Source organism: Girardinichthys multiradiatus, chromosome 11, assembly GCF_021462225.1.
Source record: "Girardinichthys multiradiatus isolate DD_20200921_A chromosome 11, DD_fGirMul_XY1, whole genome shotgun sequence".
Taxonomy (NCBI): domain Eukaryota; kingdom Metazoa; phylum Chordata; class Actinopteri; order Cyprinodontiformes; family Goodeidae; genus Girardinichthys; species Girardinichthys multiradiatus.
Window position 1 is genome coordinate 9,023,532 of NC_061804.1, and position 19,687 is coordinate 9,043,218.

Genomic DNA, 19,687 nt, shown 5'->3' on the forward strand with positions numbered 1-19,687 from the left:
ATGGAAAAGGAAAACCATTTTTTAATAGGACGAAACCTTCAGCAGAACCCATCTCCGTATGAACGTCTGTTTGCTGCGATGAAATGGGGGTTGAGAGGACAGAGCAGACAAAACACAGAAGTACTGTTTCAGAAGTACTTTCTATATGAAAGAAAAAGTACACAGAGTTAATGGTAGCTGTAGCTCTTTTAGTGGGGTCCTCTAGACAAACAGTTTCTGGGTAACCACCAGATGACTCTCAGACTGTGATGTGCTCTCTGAGATGACTTTCCAATGCACAGAGGGGAACCTGGTCAGATTTTAATAGGTTTAGGGTATTGAGACAATGCAGCCCCCTTAAAAAAGAAGGTAATCATTAATAGGAGGCTAGCTCCTTGGTTTAATTCAGAGCTGCGTACTTTAAAGCCCAATGTTAGAAAATTGGAGAGAAAATGGCGCTCTACACACCTAGAGGATTCCTACTTAATCTGGAAAAATAGCCTACTGTTGTATAAAAAAACACTTCGCCAAGCTAGAACAGCTTATTTCTCATCATTAATAGAAGAGAACAAGAATAATCCTAGGTTTCTCTTTAGTACAGTTGCTAAACTTACACAGAGTCATAGCTCTGTTGAGCCATCCATTCCCTTAGCTCTTAGGAGTCATGACTTTATGGGATTCTTCTTAAATAAAATTGATTCTATTAAAAAGAAAATCTTTGACCTACTCCCGAAGATGATTACTTCATCCTCAGCAAGTGAGACAACATTGCAATAACTGCAGAACCTGATTTGTGTTTGGACTGCTTTGATCCTGTGAAGCTTCCTGAGTTATCAGAAATATTAGCTTCATCTAAACCTTCAACTTGTATGTTAGACCCAATCCCAACCAAATTATTTAAGGAAGTGTTTCCTCTGATTACCAGCCCCATTTTAGATATGATTTATCTATCTTTAGTAAATGGATATGTACCACAGGCTTTTAAGTTAGTTGTAATTAAACCTTTACTTAAGAAACCTTCGCTTGATCGAGATGACTTGAAAAATTACAGACCTATATCCAATCTTCCATTCTTATCTAAAATTCTTGAGAAAATAGTTGCTAATCAAATGTGTGAGCATTTATACAACAATGACCTGTTTGAAGAGTTTCAGTCAGGCTTCAGAGCTCATCATAGCACTGAAACAGCTCGGCTGAAAGTCACTAATGATATTCTTATGGCCTCAGATAATGGACTTGTGTCTGTTCTGGTTCTGTTAGATCTCAGGGCTGCATTTGATACAGTCAATCACAATATTCTCTTAAAAAAGCTGGAATATGCTGTAGGGATCAGGGGAACAGCGCTAGACTGGTTTAAATCTTATCTGTCTGGCAGATTCCAGTTTGTTCATGTAAATGATAAATCATCTTTAAACTCCAGGGTTAATTGTGGAGTATCACAGGGTTCAGTACTTGGGCCAATTCTCTTTACTATATATATGCTTCCAATAGGTAAAATTATCAGGCAGCATAGGATAAACTTTCACTGTTACGCTGATGATACTCAGCTTTACTTATCCATAAATCCTGATGAACCCAACCAGTTAGATAGACTACAAGCATGTCTTGAAGATATAAAAACTTGGATGACGTTAAATCTTTTGCTTCTAAATTCAGACAAGACAGAAGTTGTCGTCTTTGGACCGGAGTCTTTAAAAAAGAAACTGCTTAGTCAATCACTTAACCTGGATGGCATTAAATTGACCTCTGATAATAAAGTAAAAAACCTTGGTGTTATTTTTGACCAGGACATGTCATTTAAATCCTATATTAAACGGGTTTCTAGGATTTCCCTCTTTCATCTCCGGAACGTTGCCAAAATTAGAAATATCCTGTCTAGGAGTGACGCTGAAAAACTAGTCCATGCATTTGTTACTTCAAGGCTGGACTATTGTAATTCTTTTCTATCAGGATGTCCACAAAATGCAGTTAAAAGCCTTCAGCTGATTCAAAATGCTGCAGCAAGAGTTCTAATGAAAATTAAAAAGAGAGATCATATTTCTCCTATTTTAGCTTCCCTTCATTGGCTCCCTGTTAAATCCAGAATAGAATTTAAAATTATCCTCCTCACATATAAAGCCCTTAATGATCTAGCTCCATCATACATCAGAGATCTGATTGTTCTATATGTTCCTAACAGAGCACTTTGTTCTCAGACTGCAGGTTTACTGGTGGTTCCTAGAGTCTCTAGAAGTAGAATGGGAGGCAGATCCTTTAGTTATCAGGCTCCTCTCCTGTGGAACCAGCTCCCAGTTTTAGTCCATGAGGCAGACACCCTGTCTACTTTTAAGGCTAGGTTTGAAACTTTCCTTTTTGATAAAGCTTATAGTTAGAGTGGCTTAGGTTATCAGGGAGGAAGCCTTCCTCCCTCCCTGTTGGTTGGAGTAAGGGGGAGTCAGGTTTAGCCTAAACCAGCTCAGTTATGGTTGAGGTCCAAACACACCCTCCATTTCTGCTACCTGTATGACCCCTTCTCTTTTCCAATGGTTATAATCAGTCTGACAGAGAGAGGTATCCCAATCCTTCTGGTTTTTAGTATTACAATGACCATCAGTGGGACCCTTTGTGGGGTTCCTTGAGACGACATTGTTGTAAATAAGCGCCGTTTAACTAAATAATCTGAACTGAAACTATCTGTGTAGTTATGCTGCTATAGGCTTTGGCTGCTGGAGGACATAACGACCACTTTCACCCTCTATGCTACATTCTCACACTACTCTCCAATTATGCATTATTTGCTGTTATTTCAGCTTTTAACCTTGTTCTCTCTTTTCTCTTCCTAGAAGCTACACCTGGCCTGGCTCTGTGTCTACCTGTGACACCTTTCTGGAGAGGGGAATCGTCCAAGCTTCTGCAGGCAACAACTTAATGCTCACCCTCTACCGATGATCCACATAGCCCTGTCTTTTAGTGTTTAACCCTTTCTCTCTCCTAGACATGGAAATTAACTGAGCTTCTATTGTGACTAACTCTATGTGCTCTCTTTCAGACTCTAACCTTGAAAACTGGCTCAGAGTTTATCTGTTCTTTCTTTCTAGGTGAAACGACTAAAGGAGCTACATCCATTAACATTTACTTTTCCTTCCCATAGAAAGGACTCCTGGATCAGTGCTTCTGTGTTCTCTTTGTGTCTCTGCTCTGTTCTCTCAAACCCCCAGTCTGTCGTGGCAGATGGCCGCTCACACTGAGCCTGGTTCTGGTTCTGCTGGAGGTTTCTTCCTGTTAAAAGGGAGTTTTTCCTCTCCACTGTCGCTACATGCATGCTCAGTATGAGGGATTGCTGCAAAGTCAACACCAGTGACTGTCCACTGTCTCTACATGCTCATCCGGGAGGAGTGAATGCTACAAGTCTCTGACTGGATGCAATCTACAAGTCTCTGACTGGATGCAATCTGCTGGGTTTCCTTAGATAGAAAAACTTTTTATCCAATTTGAATAAATAACTGAATCTGACTGCACTGTTCAATGATTAGGATTAATTGGAATGTATATGCCTGACTTTTGTGAAGTGCCTTGAGACAACATGTGTTGTGAATTGGCGCTATATAAATAAACTGAATTGAATTGAATTGAAAGGTCAAATAGCTCTAGAAAGACCCCTTACATGAAAACAATAACTTAACAGTTGGACTTTTAATCCACTGTGAGACAATGTCTTATCTAAGCCTATTTCAGCTTTCATAAGTTTTATTTACACTCAACATGTTGAGCAGATGTGTTTTATTTGATTGATTTAAATGCAGAAGCCCCTCTAAATCAATGCAGTGACAATATATTGTTCGGCTAAATTCAATTATTGTTGATAAATCGTGTTATTTTAAGATTTTTTTGCACAGTGATCAGGTTCATGTTAACTCATTGCAACTGAGGGTAAGCTTCAGATAAAAACATGCAGCTATCATCGCTTTGCATCTAAATGATTGTAAGTGTAAATAAACTGCTGAGCTGAATGCGAAAACACAAGTACTGCAGCATTTCCTCTACTTCTCACAGATGTTTCCATCCTGCTTCCTTGCAAGGAGTCAGAGTGAGACCATGTGTGTGAACAGCAGGTAATCCTTCAGATCGTTTGCCGTCAGCAAGTATGCTTGCTGATAACAGCTGTGCTTCATACTCCTTTAATGCTGACCTGGAAGTTGTTTGGGATACACCCAAAAGGAAGTTACACACTGATTTTAGCAAACAAGGAAATAGATCAATTGTCGTGTATTGGAAGAGCTCCATCTTGTGGTGTGATCACCTTGAAGTGAACAGATTATGACATTTCATGTCCCAGGAATCTGCATGCCCAGACCCTCACCTACCACTAGGCTCAGATGGTGCCTGTCCTTGATTTCATTCCCATAGGTGGCCCACCACCTACAGGAGTGATCACCATAAAATCTAAGTGGGCCCAGATGTAATTCTACTAAGAACCTCATACATCCTTGGGTTGGCTCTGTTCTCTCTTATATAGAAGTGTGTGTGTTTGTTAAATTATTAGTCTCTAACATCTAGTGTGTTTATATTGGAAATATGTCAACACAACATTAAGTTAAGGAGGCGTTTTAGTTGTGGATCATTTACTGGTTAGAGATAAGTGGCTTTACGTTATGACATAGTAAGTGTTAAAAGATATACAGAAGCGAAAATTGTGATGCATATTATATCTGTGATCTTGGCTTGTGCGAAAAGGACACTACATTTCCCAGGATGCTCCACTCCAACGCAGTCCTGCCCCCGCACCCTCCCCTCCCCTTCATTTGAATGGCAAGTTGTTTGTTTCACTCCGACCAGCTGCTAACTATTCCAGTCGGTGAGCAAACATGGGGAGCAGCGGTCTTCCGCGCAACAAGCGACTGCAGGAATGTTCAAGTGTCACTTCCGCTTTCATAGGTTTTCTTCAAAATAAAAGGGCATCAATAAAGAGACAAGTTGTTATTCAGTTACCAAGTTATTTCACAAATGAATGAAAACTGGAACAATCAAGGCAGACTCGTGAAAATCCGCGGCATCTGATGGTAGTTTCCATTTTTTTCTTATATACAATTCGTTTACTTCATTTAGTCTCACCTTTGGTGCTATTTATTATTTTAGTTTAGTTTAGTTGCCATCTTTTGCATCATTTATGGGATTTTCTTTCAAGGCTGAGGAATTTTAATCTCCTCAGATCCACTCAATATCTTATTGTTCTAATTTCCCCTCGGGGATCAATAAAGTATCTTTGAATGGAATTTAATTGTTTCTGTATCCTGTTTCTCTGATCATTTTAAATTTTTTGCAATCATCAATCATTGTTTGGTTTGTTTCCAGTCTTTTGCCGGGATAACTTAAATAAGGGCTCCCACTACTCCTTTGGCCTCTGAGCCAATACACACACAGACTAAAATCCTTCTTGAGGGCCAGAAGCAGCACAGCGTCTTGAAAAACACGCCCACATTTTTTTTAATTAAAACCAAAACACCTGCTGCTTTATTTTTGTTATTTTTCCGAATTAGACAGGCAGGGAGATGACTGGGAAGAGGGGAAGACATGCATCATAGATCTCCAGGGTTGGGACCCGAACCAGAGACAACTGCATTGAGGACTGGGCCTGTTTAGGTATAATGTGATCACAGCAATGCTGAAATAATTTAATGTTCCCTTATGAAAACTTTCTTTGGTTTCAAATTGTATTGAAAAAATAATAAAATCTTCTTTATTGTGAGTAGTCAAGCAGTATGCTAACATTAGCATACTTTCTGATTGAGGCGAAAAAACTAATATATTTGTGATATATTAAATATTATTTATAGCTGCTGACTTGTTAACCGGATTAGATAAAATATCAAAATAATTAATTTGACTCTGACTCTTTTTTTTTTTTTTTTTTTGACAGCCATCAGACGTTTGTTTGTTGCGTTGTTTTGGGGGCTTTTACTTTGAAAAGCTCAGAGCAGAAGTGGTGAGAGGTTCCGTTGTGGGTTTGACATTAGGTCCGGGTTTTACCTCAGCTTTCTTTATTCCACCCTACCTCCCCGTTTCTTTCCCTGTTTAATGCGAGCCAGCCTGCCGCATGTGTCTATTTATTTATTTATGCTTTCTGTCTGACATTATTTAGTTTTAAGTTTTAGTCGTTCCTCCAATGAGAAGGCGTAAAAGATGGAGCTCCATATTTTAGAGCACAGCTTGAAAGTGGCGAGTATAGAGAAAGAAGGGATCGAGATTTGCACCCACGGATTAATAAAACTCGCCTTCTTGGCCTCCAAAACAAGGTAGGTAACTTCTGAGCGCTGTTATCCGTGTAAAACAGTTTTATGTGTGTTTACTGCCGCTGTTAACCTAGCCGACTGACGCCAGGGGCTCCATGTTAAAGGCTGTTTATTGGAGCTCCAGGTCACTCCTGGAGTTGTGTTAATGCTCCAAACATGCTGGGTTTAGGTGTTCTCCTCAGACCAGCTCTCTGCACACAGTTTCTGGGCCTGTCCGTGTTCTGGAGGGGCATCCTGGAGCTTTGTGGATCGACGCCGGTGGTGCTGTTGACGTCCCTGCTTTCTTGCTTCTGCCAGGATAATTTTAGCCTGATCTGGCAAAGTTCTGCAAGCTGATGAAGGCATTTAAAGGTGGAAACTTTGAATGTAAAAGCCCCGGTCGTCATGGCCGTAAATAGGAGGATGCGGGCCCCTGGGCTGGAACCTGTTTTGCTGTCCTACCCACACAAGTTGCTTTTAGCCATGCCAATGTTATCTGTGACCTTTTAATACAGCCACATAAAACTAATAAGAATAGGCAGTTCAGGATCAGGAAAACTTTATTAATCCCTTCAAGGGCAATTTGTTTACAGCCACCAAGTCCATTTAGTCTATGAAGGGACAGACAAACACTATTTGTTTAAAATAGTTACAATGCTGCACAGCGTTTTATAAAATCATTATTAGATTATGATTAGGCAATATCAGTATCACAAAGAACTGCTTGACCTGCAATAAATAGGAGCTCGTTATAGAAGGGCCCTGCATTCAGGGACTCTATGCCCGTTATATTCTATAAATTTAGAATTTCATTGAAAAGTTCATTACAGTTACTCAATATTTCATCAGACCAATAAAAAACATTTTAATACAGAAGTGTGGGCTAAATGAAAAGTATGTTAAATACCTGCCTAATGGTTATTTCTCCAAAGGAATGATTAATCTGAAAAATTAGCCTTATTGGAATGCAAATTGTAATTTAATGAATATTACTGTAATGGTGAAGCTTGATTAATGCAACTTTAAGGTTTTAGGAAGGTATCAAGATGTTCTGGTAAAGTTATTAAGAAACTAAAACTTGGTTTATTGTCAAGATGTAGCCAGATAAAATAAAACCATGTTAACATGGAAAAAATAAAGTTAAAGCATTTTTTCTATTAGCCGGTCAGACTACCAACTATCCGGGGTCGATATTTGCAATGAACCCAAATCAAAGAAACATTAACACTCTTTAGTTAAGTATTTGTCTGTTTATCACAGGGTTGTCCAAAGTTCAGCCTGGGGGCCACTGGTGGCACTTGGAAGGATTTTGTGGGGCCCCCAACCACAATTTTAGGAATGGTACAAAATTGTCCCGCCAGGTGTGGCTTTCATAGTAAACAGGGCCACCAACATCCAGCAGCTTTCACTCAGAACCAGACCATTTATTTGATCTTAGCTGAACATCAAGCAAACATTTTCAAACAGAAAGTGATCCATGTCCAGTTCTTGTTGCTTAGAAAAGACTGAAAAAATGTTTGTTGACCAACAAAATGTATAACAATCAGCCTCTAAAATTCAGAAAATTGTTTGCTTTTCTTTTAATGAAACACTTTAGATGTTTCAGATCTACAATGATTTACAGATCCCCTTTCTACAAAAATCTGACGTTCTTTATTCTTTAAAATACTCCATGTTTAGTTTATTTTTGAGCTGGTTAAAATGTCACAAACGTCGATTTTCATTGTTGGTTAAATAATTTTTATCATGATAAAAAGTTTGGACATCATTGCAACATTAACCAGGATTTTTCGTTTAGGCTTGAATATACTGGAAGAAATATATTTTGTTTTGAATTTGTCTTTTGTAAAATGTCAGCATAATTTTTATTATTGTAATAAAGTAACAATATCAGTATTTAGATATTTTGTCATATTGGCATCATATTAGCTTATAGACCATTTGTGTGTTTCTTGTTTGAGGCGTTTAAGGTGTTTGGAAATAATTTTTATTTAGTTTATGTATGAAAAAGAAGTCCAACTTTTCTCTGTTATTGTATTTAATTATAAAAAATGACGTTTTTACTTTAATGAATTTAACATTCTGGCAAAATAAACACTATTACAAATTAATTAAGTGAAATTTATTCTAATCATTCATCAAAGATCATTTGTTGAACACTTCATGGTGTTATCCAAGAACATTTCTTAACTTTTTAGCGATTTTTCGGGTCAGATTTTCCAGGTTTCGATGTAAACCGAGAAGCATAAATGAACTCAGAAACGCTGTGGCTGGCTCAGTTTCTAACCTGCTCGTCAGATCTAACATTCGGTTTCAGGTCAATAAAACAACCCTTCAGAAAATGTCTGCATCCACACGAGCCAAAATGTGACAGTAACTCTGCCGGGCCTGTTTGTGGTGATATAGAGCAGCCCCTGGAAACACCAAACACAAAGGAGGTGGCGTGGAGAAGTTACAGCTTGCTGCAGTGTTTTACTCATCCAACTGATTCCAACACCTCACACTATTGCAGGCTAACAAGTAAAGGTTTGTTTTAAAAAATTTGTCAAAGAAATAAAAATTTTAACAAATTGGGCTCTAAAACCTCTGGGCCCTGGTCGGTCCTTCCTAAAGTCCGGCCCGGCTTGTCTTTACATTTCAGCGGTTCTGTTGAGGGTCATTTTATTTAGACCTGGCAGATTGAGCCCAGTCTGGTGGTTTTACTGCTGGTTCTGTTGTGGTTGAGATCTTCACCTCTCCCTCGTTCTGCGTGATGTAACAGATAAAACACAGAGCTGCTGTGATTAATCACTGATTAAACACAATCCCTCAGGTTAATCTTTACCTCACGGATCAAAATGAACTGAAGATGCATTGTAGCCACATGCTGTCAGTATTGTTCACAGTTTGGGCCGAATAAGATCCTAGATTTATCTTTCCCAGCTGATCTAATCAGTCTTTATCTCAAACTACTCATCATTTTCCAAGCAGTTGGTTGTAAGATCAAATTAATCAATTAACCTTTAAGATTTTATTTATAGGGAACCTTTTGTGCAATCAAATGTAAAATAAAGAGATTTTACAGAAGTTCAAGCAAGAGACAAAAGCTGCTAACGTGAGGAAATAATTAACTGCACCACATGTTTCATGAGAAACAATATCAAAAGAACCCTCAGATGGTACTGAGACCCATTGTGTCAGTGGGGATGGGCCGGGTTCTGGTATCAAGGTCAAAGTTAGAAAAAACAACAGTTTCTTCTTTTTAACCAGTTCTACCAAAATCTGTTATTTTTATCTTTGTTAAACAAATCCTCCTTCCTCCCTCCCGTCCGTCCTTCCTTTCTCTTGCTGTAGAAATATTTGCCATCGATGTTAAACTTCAGTATTTCATATTTTTCTTTTTTCCTACAGTTTCTAAACTTTTCTTACAGTTTAATGATTTTAATTAGATGCCTGAGGCAGGGATGGAGCAGCGAGCGTATTATTTTGTACATATGGATTAATGTAGCAACATTTTATGTGATGGATAAAGGGTGCCCACCTCCAGCTCTTCTCCAACACACCTGAATCAAATGAAGGGCTTGTTACCAGGACTCTGCAGAGCTGAATGACATTTGATTCAGGTGTGTTGGAGCAGGAATGCATCTAAAAGCTGCAGGATGGTAGCTGTAGGACACTGGACCTGGGCACCCCTACGATAGACCAACCCAAGGTAAAACCTAACTGTAACCTAGAACGGAAATTATGCATTTCCTTTTGTATGCAGCCCTCTTTACTCTGATACCCAGAAATAAAATCCAGTGCAACCAATTCTAAAGCCACCTAAATAGTAAACAGAGTCCAGCTGTGTGTAACTTAATCTCAGTATAAGCCCAGCTGTTCTGTGAAGGCCTAGGAGGTTTGTTGCAGAACATTAGAGAACAAAGAGCATCACAAAGAACAAGGAACACAGCAGACACGTCAGGGAGAAAGTTCTGGAGAAGTTTAAAGCAGGGTTAGGCTCTATAACAATATCCCAAGCTTTGAACATCTCCCAGAGCTCTGTTCAACCAATCATCTGAGCATGGAGAGAGGATGGACTAACTGCAGACCTACCAGGCCATGGAGGTCCACTTAAACTGACTGGCTGGGCAAGGAGAGCATCATTTAGAGAAGTAGCCAAGAGGCCCATGGTAACCCTGGAGTAGCTGTAGAGATCAATAGCTCAGGTGGGACAATCTGTTGACAGGAATACTATTAGTCTTCAACTCAACATGCCTTTATGGAAGAATAGCAAAAAGCCATAAGAGGTCCTTTATGCAGTTTACCACAAGCTCTGTATGGATCACAGCAAACATGTGAAAGAAGGTCCTCTGGTCAGATGAGACCTCAATGCAAAACACTATTTGGTGGAAAACTATTGCTGCACGTCACCCTGATCCCACCATCCTCACAGTGAATCATGATGGCAGCATCATGCTATGGGATGCCTTTCTTCACCAGGGACAGGGAAGCTGGTCAGAGTTGACCATGACTGCAGACTGTACACACAGCGTAGCGTCTTAAAGGGACATGAGCATAGCCGACAAAAATGACTATTCTTTTCATTTTTTGAAATACCGAAATTACCGTCATCGGCAAAATGTCGTCGGTTATTGTCGTAAATTTCGGTGTCGGTAAAGTTTATCCCCCAGCCGTACTCAGCAGTAATTTGGCCCACAACATACTTTAGTTTGATTCCAGTGAATCACCCTTGGAAAAAAAAACTACTGAAAAAGTCACTCCCTGCTTTAGAAATTTGGCGCTTTATTATAAACATTATAAAATTTAATGATTAGATTTTTAGCTGCTTTCTGTGAAGCTCTTCACCACACCGATGGATCTCTGCAGCAAGCAGAGCGGCTCATGTGACACAGAACTGCAGCAGCAGACGCAGTCTCTCTTTTACTTTAAACATCCTTTTACGGGGTGAAAAACTTGAGGCAAACCCAGATTCATTAGAACAAGGTAATATGCGCTGCCTAAGCCATGGACACGAAAATAGGCAACAAAAATGGTCTGCAAATGTCTCTGGAGGTTCATCTGACTTCAAATCTCAGTCAGTAAACCAACAACACAGAGGAGCTGGTGCTAGGTTTAGATGCCGACATTCAGGTATCTGATCGGGTCATTCCTAATACCAGCAGAATGAGTCAGCTGGCGAGGCACACTGATTTAAGCAGCAGCTTCCGGAAACCTAATTTCATGCAGCACCTTAAATATTTCGGTGGGAAATGAAAACGTTTCAAAGCTGTTGATGTTCAATATCAGATGCTTCAGCGCTGGTTTCTCTATAATGAAAGGTTGGAGTTTAGGTGGAAATCCGTTCTGTCAGGTCTGTTACAACCATTAGCTGCGCTTTAATGCAAGAATTATCTTTTTCTGCAAGCTTATTTTCATAAAAATGTCCGTCTCCTGCAGAAGAACTTCTCAGAAATCTGAACCATCTCTTTAAATGCATCCATATCTATAGTAGTACATAGAGTTTATGATTGTGCACAAAGAGGATTCTCTAAAGCTGCAATGTTTTAACTTAAGCTTTTCTCTTTGGACCTGTGTTTAACGATCTGAATATGAACAATAAGTTCAAGTTGCAGTTTGCTATAAGTTGAAAGACAAAACAAGAACATCTGAGCACGTTTTCTTTGAACAAATACTTTTATTTCCCAGTTGCTCCCACACAGGACTTTGTTTGGGGCCATTTATTAAGTAAATGCATGCATCTGGCAGCCGTCCTGAAAGGATTACATAAGTTCATGTAATTTGACTGGAGGGCCTGGGTTTTCATTGGATCAAACTGTTTTTTTTTGTTTCCCTACTTTTGTTTTTCATTTCGTCTCCCTCTTGTTCCTTTGAGGCACCAACCTTGGAGTGGCTCCTCTTTGATGAGCCTCTTTCATCTTTAGAGAACATACAGCCTGTTTTTCCAGATATTGATTTGCAGCTTTCTTTTTATATCTGCAGTAGAGAATCAAAAACGTAGCCCATCTTTTCTTTTTGAAAATGAAATCCAAAAACCTTCAGTCGGTAAAGTCTCAAAGTGCTCCTTGGCAGCAGGTGATTTTATAATCCTCCTCATCGTCAAACCGTTTGAGGGAAAGAGTACACCCCGCAGGATTTCTTTAAAAAGAAATGCCATGTTTTTCTGCTGCAGAGACCCGGCTGTTTTATTTTACTGTTAAACGTGCTTCAACGTTGGTACCTCCTGAAGAAGGACTCTATAGTCCCTCCACGGTGGCTCTTAATAACATTGGCCCTAACCACTGTTTCAAACTGAAATAATTTAAAGTTTTAGAAGTTTTCAGACTGTTTTGGTGAAATATTTAAATTTCATTCATTCATCTTCTATACCGTTTCTTCCATAGTGGGTCACGGGGGAGCAGGTGCGTATCTCCAGCAGTCTATGGGTGAGAGGCGGGGTACACCCTGGACAGGTCGCCAGTCCGTCGCAGGGCAACACAGACACATACAGGACAAACAACCACGCACACACACACACTCATTCATACACCTAAGGGCAATTTAGATTGACCAATTAACCTAACAGTCATGTTTTTGGACTGTGGGAGGAAGCCGGAGTACCTGGTGAGAACCCACGCATGCACGGGGAGAACATGCAAACTCCATGCAGAAAGACCCCAGGCTGGGGATGGAACCAAGGACCTTCTTGCTGCAAGGCAACAGTACTAGCCTTTTATTTTTTTTTGCAACAAAATGACATTTTGTTTTTGAAATCAGTGACACAAGAATAAACTTTTTTTCTGGCTACAAATTAGGGATGAACAATCTGGACTTAAAATCATTATATTTTGTGGAATTTATTGTGATGACAATAGTAGACAAAAGTAGTTTGTTTTGTTTTTTTGTTTTTTTAAGGTAACAGTCACTGCTGTCAAAGCTCCACAAACTCAAATACTGCTCTTAAAAAACACTCATTTTAAAATAGCTTTCTTTAGGATACCAGCTACATAAAGAAGTGTGAATATTTTTTATTTAATGACAGAAGTGCTCAGAGTAACTGTATCTAATCTTAATTTATAATTTGAACAGTACTGACAGTTTTGGAGGTTTTCAGACAACATTAATTGAAATTTATTATGATAAATTACAATTCTGAAGACATTTTATAAAAGGATGCATGCTTTCTCTTTTTTCCCATTAATGTCTCCTTTCATTTTTGTCTGTTTGTTCTGAAACCAGCTGTAAAAATAGAAATATGGTTGTGTAATTTAACCATAAAATGAAACCTGTTTGTTTTGTGAGCAAAGACTAACTTTATTTAATGGGATTGAGGGCAAAACTGAGAACTGTCTTAGAGCGTCAGTAATGAAGTTCTCTGAATCAGAAAAACTTGATGTGATGATAAAACTATTGATGAATTCTGGCTCAACCCCATTCTGGCTGTTGGTGAGCTGAGAGAAGCTCCTCAGAGATAAAAATCCTGATAATTGTCACATGGTTGGAGCGTGACTCCAGATGAATGTCAGCACGTCTGCAGAACTGGCAAATCACTCGTTACCACTAACGAGCTCAGTGACTGGAGTTTTCTCCAGCTATGTGGAAAATACAGTGGGGCAGCTCTGCCCCTCCTGCACCTGTTTCTGTGCATTACCAGCATTATACTTTTTCAAATAACAAATGTAGCTGTTTGTAAATATTTCCAGTTGCTAAACGGTTGGTTAAGCCACCAACCGTAGGCTAGCTACCTGCTCGCCTACGGTTGGTAGCTAGCAGAGCTGATAGCCTGATTAATTAACCAACTAACATCAGCTTATTTTTATTTATGTTTTATCAAGCGGGATAATACTAAGTTATAATCTGCAGGAAAAAAGCACTTGAAAATAGCTACTGAATTTAGCAGGTGCTAATTCTATTTAATAATGTTTTAGAAAACATCAGGGCAGGTTTTTACCTGCAGGTTGAAATATTTTGTTTTTCTGCTTTAAAAAAACAAACAATTGGACTGTGTTTATAAAGTTTAGTTTTAAATCTTCATTATTTACTTCATAGTGGCCGCATGTCAATAAAAATGAACACAGTTTGAATCACTGTTCTTCACACACTCGGGTCATTTAGTCCAGAGCTGTGAATCCTTTTTCAGTGTCGTGGTTGAAGATCATTTAAAGGCTCCATGTGAAGTTCCTAACATGTTCTCAGAATGTGACCTATGCAAGTCAAACATGCAGTGATTGCTTCCTGCTGACGAGGAACATTGTGTGTCTCTTTATTTTAATCAGTATGTCGTCATATCAGAGAGTAAACAAAGTCATTAAGCAGAGCTCACGTTGATATGATAAAAGGAGAATGAATCTGCCCAGACCTGAGAGTCAACCCTCAGCATTCGTCTTGATGTCCCAGCTCGACAAAACAAGCTGTAAATCAGAGCGACGTTCGACAGCTCATCTAATCCGAGAAGGAAATACGGTTTCTCTGTTAGAGCCTCTGTGTTGATCTCATTCTGTTCCTTCACGCCTTTCAGCAAAATATAAAGTGTAAATATTCAGAGGCAGGCCGGTGGGGAATGGGGTTATCCCAGGACTGATGTTGATGCTGTGCAGCTTTTCTGCGTTTCCAAGGACGAGAACACATTGCCCTGAGAACAATTTTACATTAAAAACTCTTAGAAGAGCAACCAAACCATAACAGATTCAATTATTTGATTTCAATACCATGTTGCTTGTTGATGCAATTCTTTACACTTTCCTGGTTTCAGGTTTTAAAGCAGCGAAAATGTTTGAACTGTGAAAAATAAAAATGTTGATTTGACTTTTAATTTAACCAGTGCTCTTATTAAATACCCGAGCGTTGCCAGTTAAAATGTTTCAGAAGTGCTACTGATCTGAAAGTTATGCTGCTAAAATGAAACAAAATAAAATTAAGACCCTGAATGTAATTATTGGTATTTTAAACAAATAGTCCACCTATGTTTTGTTAATGTGACTAAAGCACTAGTCTAAAATACTTAAACTAGTCAAAGCAAGATAATTTCAGCTCACTGGCCTGTCATTTTCTGTTTAAAGTACGCTCTTCTTCAGAACAATGTGTGAAATGAGCTGTTTTCCATACGCTTTCAGAGGAATGCACTATAAACATTGTGTTGAACATCTATAGCTTTCTTCCTAAAGAAAGGTTACCAGTTTAATTCCCATTTGTTCACTGACTGAACTCCACATTGATCCTGTGTTGCAATTGTGTCATGTTCCAGGTCTGAATAAATAAGTTTCAAGATTTTATTTTATTTAAAAGGAAAAAAAAATTTCCACAAGATGACTTCTATCTTTACAGGTCCTTCTCAAAAAATTAGCATATTGTGATAAAGTTCATTATTTTCCATAATGTCATGATGAAAATTTAACATTCATAAATTTTAGATTCATTGCACACTAACTGAAATATTTCAGGTCTTTTATTGTCTTAATACGGATGATTTTGGCATACAGCTCATGAAAACCCAAAATTCCTATCTCACAAAGTTAGCATATCATTAAAAGGGTCTCTAAACGAGCTATGAACCTAATCATCTGAATCAACGAGTTAACTCTAAACACCTGCAAAAGATTCCTGAGGCCTTTAAAACTCCCAGCCTGGTTCATTACTAAAAACCCCAATCATGGGTAAGACTGCCGACCTGACTGCTGTCCAGAAGGCCACTATTGACACCCTCAAGCAAGAGGGTAAGACACAGAAAGAAATTTCTGAACGAATAGGCTGTTCCCAGAGTGCTGTATCAAGGCACCTCAGTGGGAAATCTGTGGGAAGGAAAAAGTGTGGCAGAAAACGCTGCACAACGAGAAGAGGTGACCGGACCCTGAGGAAGATTGTGGAGAAGGGCCGATTCCAAACCTTGGGGGACCTGCGGAAGCAGTGGACTGAGTCTGGAGTAGAAACATCCAGAGCCACCGTGCACAGGCGTGTGCAGGAAATGGGCTACAGGTGCCGCATTCCCCAGGTCAAGCCACTTTTGAACCAGAAACAACGGCAGAAGCGCCTGACCTGGGCTACAGAGTAGCAGCACTGGACTGTTGCTCAGTGGTCCAAAGTACTTTTTTCGGATGAAAGCAAATTCTGCATGTCATTCGGAAATCAAGGTGCCAGAGTCTGGAGGAAGACTGGGGAGAAGGAAATGCCAAAATGCCAGAAGTCCAGTGTCAAGTACCCACAGTCAGTGATGGTCTGGGGTGCCGTGTCAGCTGCTGGTGTTGGTCCACTGTGTTTTATCAAGGGCAGGGTCAATGCAGCTAGCTATCAGGAGATTTTGGAGCACTTCATGCTTCCATCTGCTGAAATGCTTTATGGAGATGAAGATTTCATTTTTCAGCACGACCTGGCACCTGCTCACAGTGCCAAAACCACTGGTAAATGGTTTACTGACCATGGTATCACTGTGCTCAATTGGCCTGCCAACTCTCCTGACCTGAACCCCATAGAGAATCTGTGGGATATTGTGAAGAGAACGTTGAGAGACTCAAGACCCGACACTCTGGATGAGCTAAAGGCCGCTATCGAAGCATCCTGGGCCTCCATAAGACCTCAGCAGTGCCACAGGCTGATTGCCTCCATGCCACGCCGCATTGAAGCAGTCATTTCTGCAAAAGCATTCCCGACCAAGTATTGAGTGCATAACTGTACATGATTATTTGAAGGTTGATGTTTTTTGTATTAAAAACACTTTTCTTTTATTGGTCGGATGAAATATGCTAATTTTGTGAGATAGGAATTTTGGGTTTTCATGAGCTGTATGCCAAAATCATCCGTATTAAGACAATAAAAGACCTGAAATATTTCAGTTAGTGTGCAATGAATCTAAAATATATGAATGTTAAATCTTCATCATGACATTATGGAAAATAATTAACTTTATCACAATATGCTAATATTTTGAGAAGGACCTGTAGTTTGATGAATCAAAACTTTTTTGGTCCATCTAAAAAACATTCACTCAAAAAACCACCACAAGGTAATTTTTTAGTCCCTAGATTCCTTTAGGTCAGGACTTTAAACTGGACACAAGGTTCTTAAACTGGGTTTGGTTTAGATGCAAAAGGAGGTATTGAATTTTGATGTTTTCAGTTCACTTCAATCCAGAGAGATTAATAAAAAGTGGCCATGTGAGAATCGACTAGAGTGAATGGATGGATGGATTACACAACAATAAAACCACTTGAAAATGATCAATGTTAAGGATTTTTTTTAATAAGACTGCAAACATTTGAGGATTTAAAAAAAGGATGAAATCACTTTGGAGTCGTTTTGGATATTTAGATTCTGCTCGTTCTGTGAGGTAATCTCCTGGTGTTTGTGGATTTAAAACTTCTCTGGATTGTTGACATTCTTCTCCCGGCAGGGATCCACTCTCCTGTTGCTGGAGAGTTCACACTGGATGAAGAACAGCTCTGTGTTTTATTGAAGACCTGCTTAAAATGACAAGACATTTACTGTCAGCTTTTGCAACTTTTTTGGTTAATGTCTCTGTTTACTTTCCAGCTATCTGGTGTTTCTGTTATGAACATTTAAAGGAGCAGAGGCAGCCTTAATTTAAGGTGATTTTATGAAACTGAAATGGAGCTTTTCTAAAGTCCCTCACATCTAATATTTACCGTTTCTGTTTTCTGTTCCCGTCATTCAGATGCAAGTTCTTCAGTTTGACAGAGACTCCAGAGGACTACACCATCATTGTGGATGAGGAAGGATTTAAAGGTGGGCCTCTCTGGATCTTTAAAAGTCGCTGTGGCAACCATAGATTGGGCTGCAGGACAGGATCACATTGTGTTTTCTCTGATTGCGTCCAGCCCCGGCGCTGCTTCAGCTGCCATTGTTTGAGCACACTTTGTCGTTATAGATGTGAGGCCAATTGGCCGATCGCCGTTCTTTGTGGTTGGCTGAGTGAGTGAATCCATGTCATTACACTGCCTTTTCCACACCGACCCTCCTTGGTTACTCTGGAGACCACATGCTATGTGTTGCATAACTGCTGCAGCTATTTTACACTGATCAGTGCCTCAGAGCCTGAGTGTTTTGTTGGACTAAGAAACGGGGCGCAACTCAAGCTAGCCGTGTCGGATAACATCGGGTCAACAGGACATGTTTCTGACTCGAACATGGACAGAATGATGGTCAACAATGAGGAAGGCAGTAGATTCTCAGCCACTTTATTGAACTAACATGCTGTTGATCTGAGGCTCAATTAAATATTGCCAGACTATTATGACCTATTATGTTTTTTTTATTCTTGTGTTTCTGAAAAAAAGTCACTCTGAAACCTTTTTAGAGATTTATCAACCTAAAGAAGATTATTAAAAAGCATACCATAATATTTATCTTAAAAACCATATATCCTCTTTAGAACCACAGATCAGTCGGTCAAGTTTCCCTTAAGTGGTTCTGACTGGTGATCAGCAGGTCAAATACCAGAATATCAGTGTGTTTATTCCTCTTCATTGAATGCATCAAAATAAAACACTCCCGTCCATTTGGTCAACAAACACAGCAGCTATAACCCCGTGTTCTTGGATGCCTTGATGGGAATGTGGGGAAAATCTTGTAAATCCATAATTTTCTGTTGGTTTCGAAACTGGTCTGACCTGCTGATTCAAATTTTTTTTAATTCAGCTGGCCATACCTTTGTCCAGCTCCAAAATGAGATCATAAGGCACAGATTTAATGCAAGTTTTTTAGTCTGGAAGAAAATTATTAGCTAGGAAACCTAACAAACCAGCACCTTACCTGGGAATTTAAAAGTGCCCTGTGGTGAGCGTAGTCCGACTGGCAGCCATCACAGTGGTTGCAACAAAACTGTAATTCAAAAAACTAAAGTTCTGACAACGTTCAGGTTGGACATTGTATTTTTTTGCTCCAGTTCTTACTAGCATTGTTGCACTGATACCCCTGGTTATCATCACTCACTTTTCTCTCCAAAACTCTGACACTCGAATACTTTTTTATTAACTTGAAGTGACGAAAGTCTCCAGCTCAAATGGGAGTTAATGTAAGATTTATTTGTTGAATTATCCAGTGAGGAGAAATCTTGTCTGAGCATGTATCACAGAAACTTGCAGTCTTTCTGTAAAAAAATAGCAGCAGTGAACGGAAGCAGCTGAAAATCTCCCTTTTTCTACATATTCATCTTACATGTAACGGTTTAACTGCTCTATATACATGTTGAAAACTGTTGAAATGTTATTAAGACACCACCTGATAGATCATTTGAACTCTGTAAGTCCGTTCGGAGTGTTTTTGGCTCATTTGAGTGTAGTGTTGTACATGTGGTGGATGGGAAAAGTAAAGAAAACTGTACGATCTGTCATTCGTTTGGCTCAGACACTAAGAAAAAACAAGTTGCTGCTGAAGCTAGGTACTGTGGGGAAACATGCAAGGGAAAACTTTGGAGATATTGAATTCATTTTATAAAGCAATTTGCAGATATTGATTGATTAGATGATTTATACTGACAGGGGACACAAAAA

At 39.3% G+C, this 19,687-nt stretch overlaps 1 protein-coding gene across 1 annotated transcript in view; it reads left to right on the plus strand.

Moving 5' to 3' along the window:
- The first annotated feature begins 5,955 nt into the window (after nt 1-5,955).
- castor2 (cytosolic arginine sensor for mTORC1 subunit 2) overlaps nt 5,956-19,687 on the plus strand; it is a 30,091-nt gene continuing 16,359 nt past the window's right edge. The window contains exons 1-2 of the mRNA XM_047379135.1: nt 5,956-6,251; nt 17,851-17,921. Coding sequence (XP_047235091.1) covers nt 6,139-6,251; nt 17,851-17,921 — 184 coding nt within the window. The 5' untranslated portion in view covers nt 5,956-6,138. The remainder of the gene's footprint in view (nt 6,252-17,850; nt 17,922-19,687) is intronic.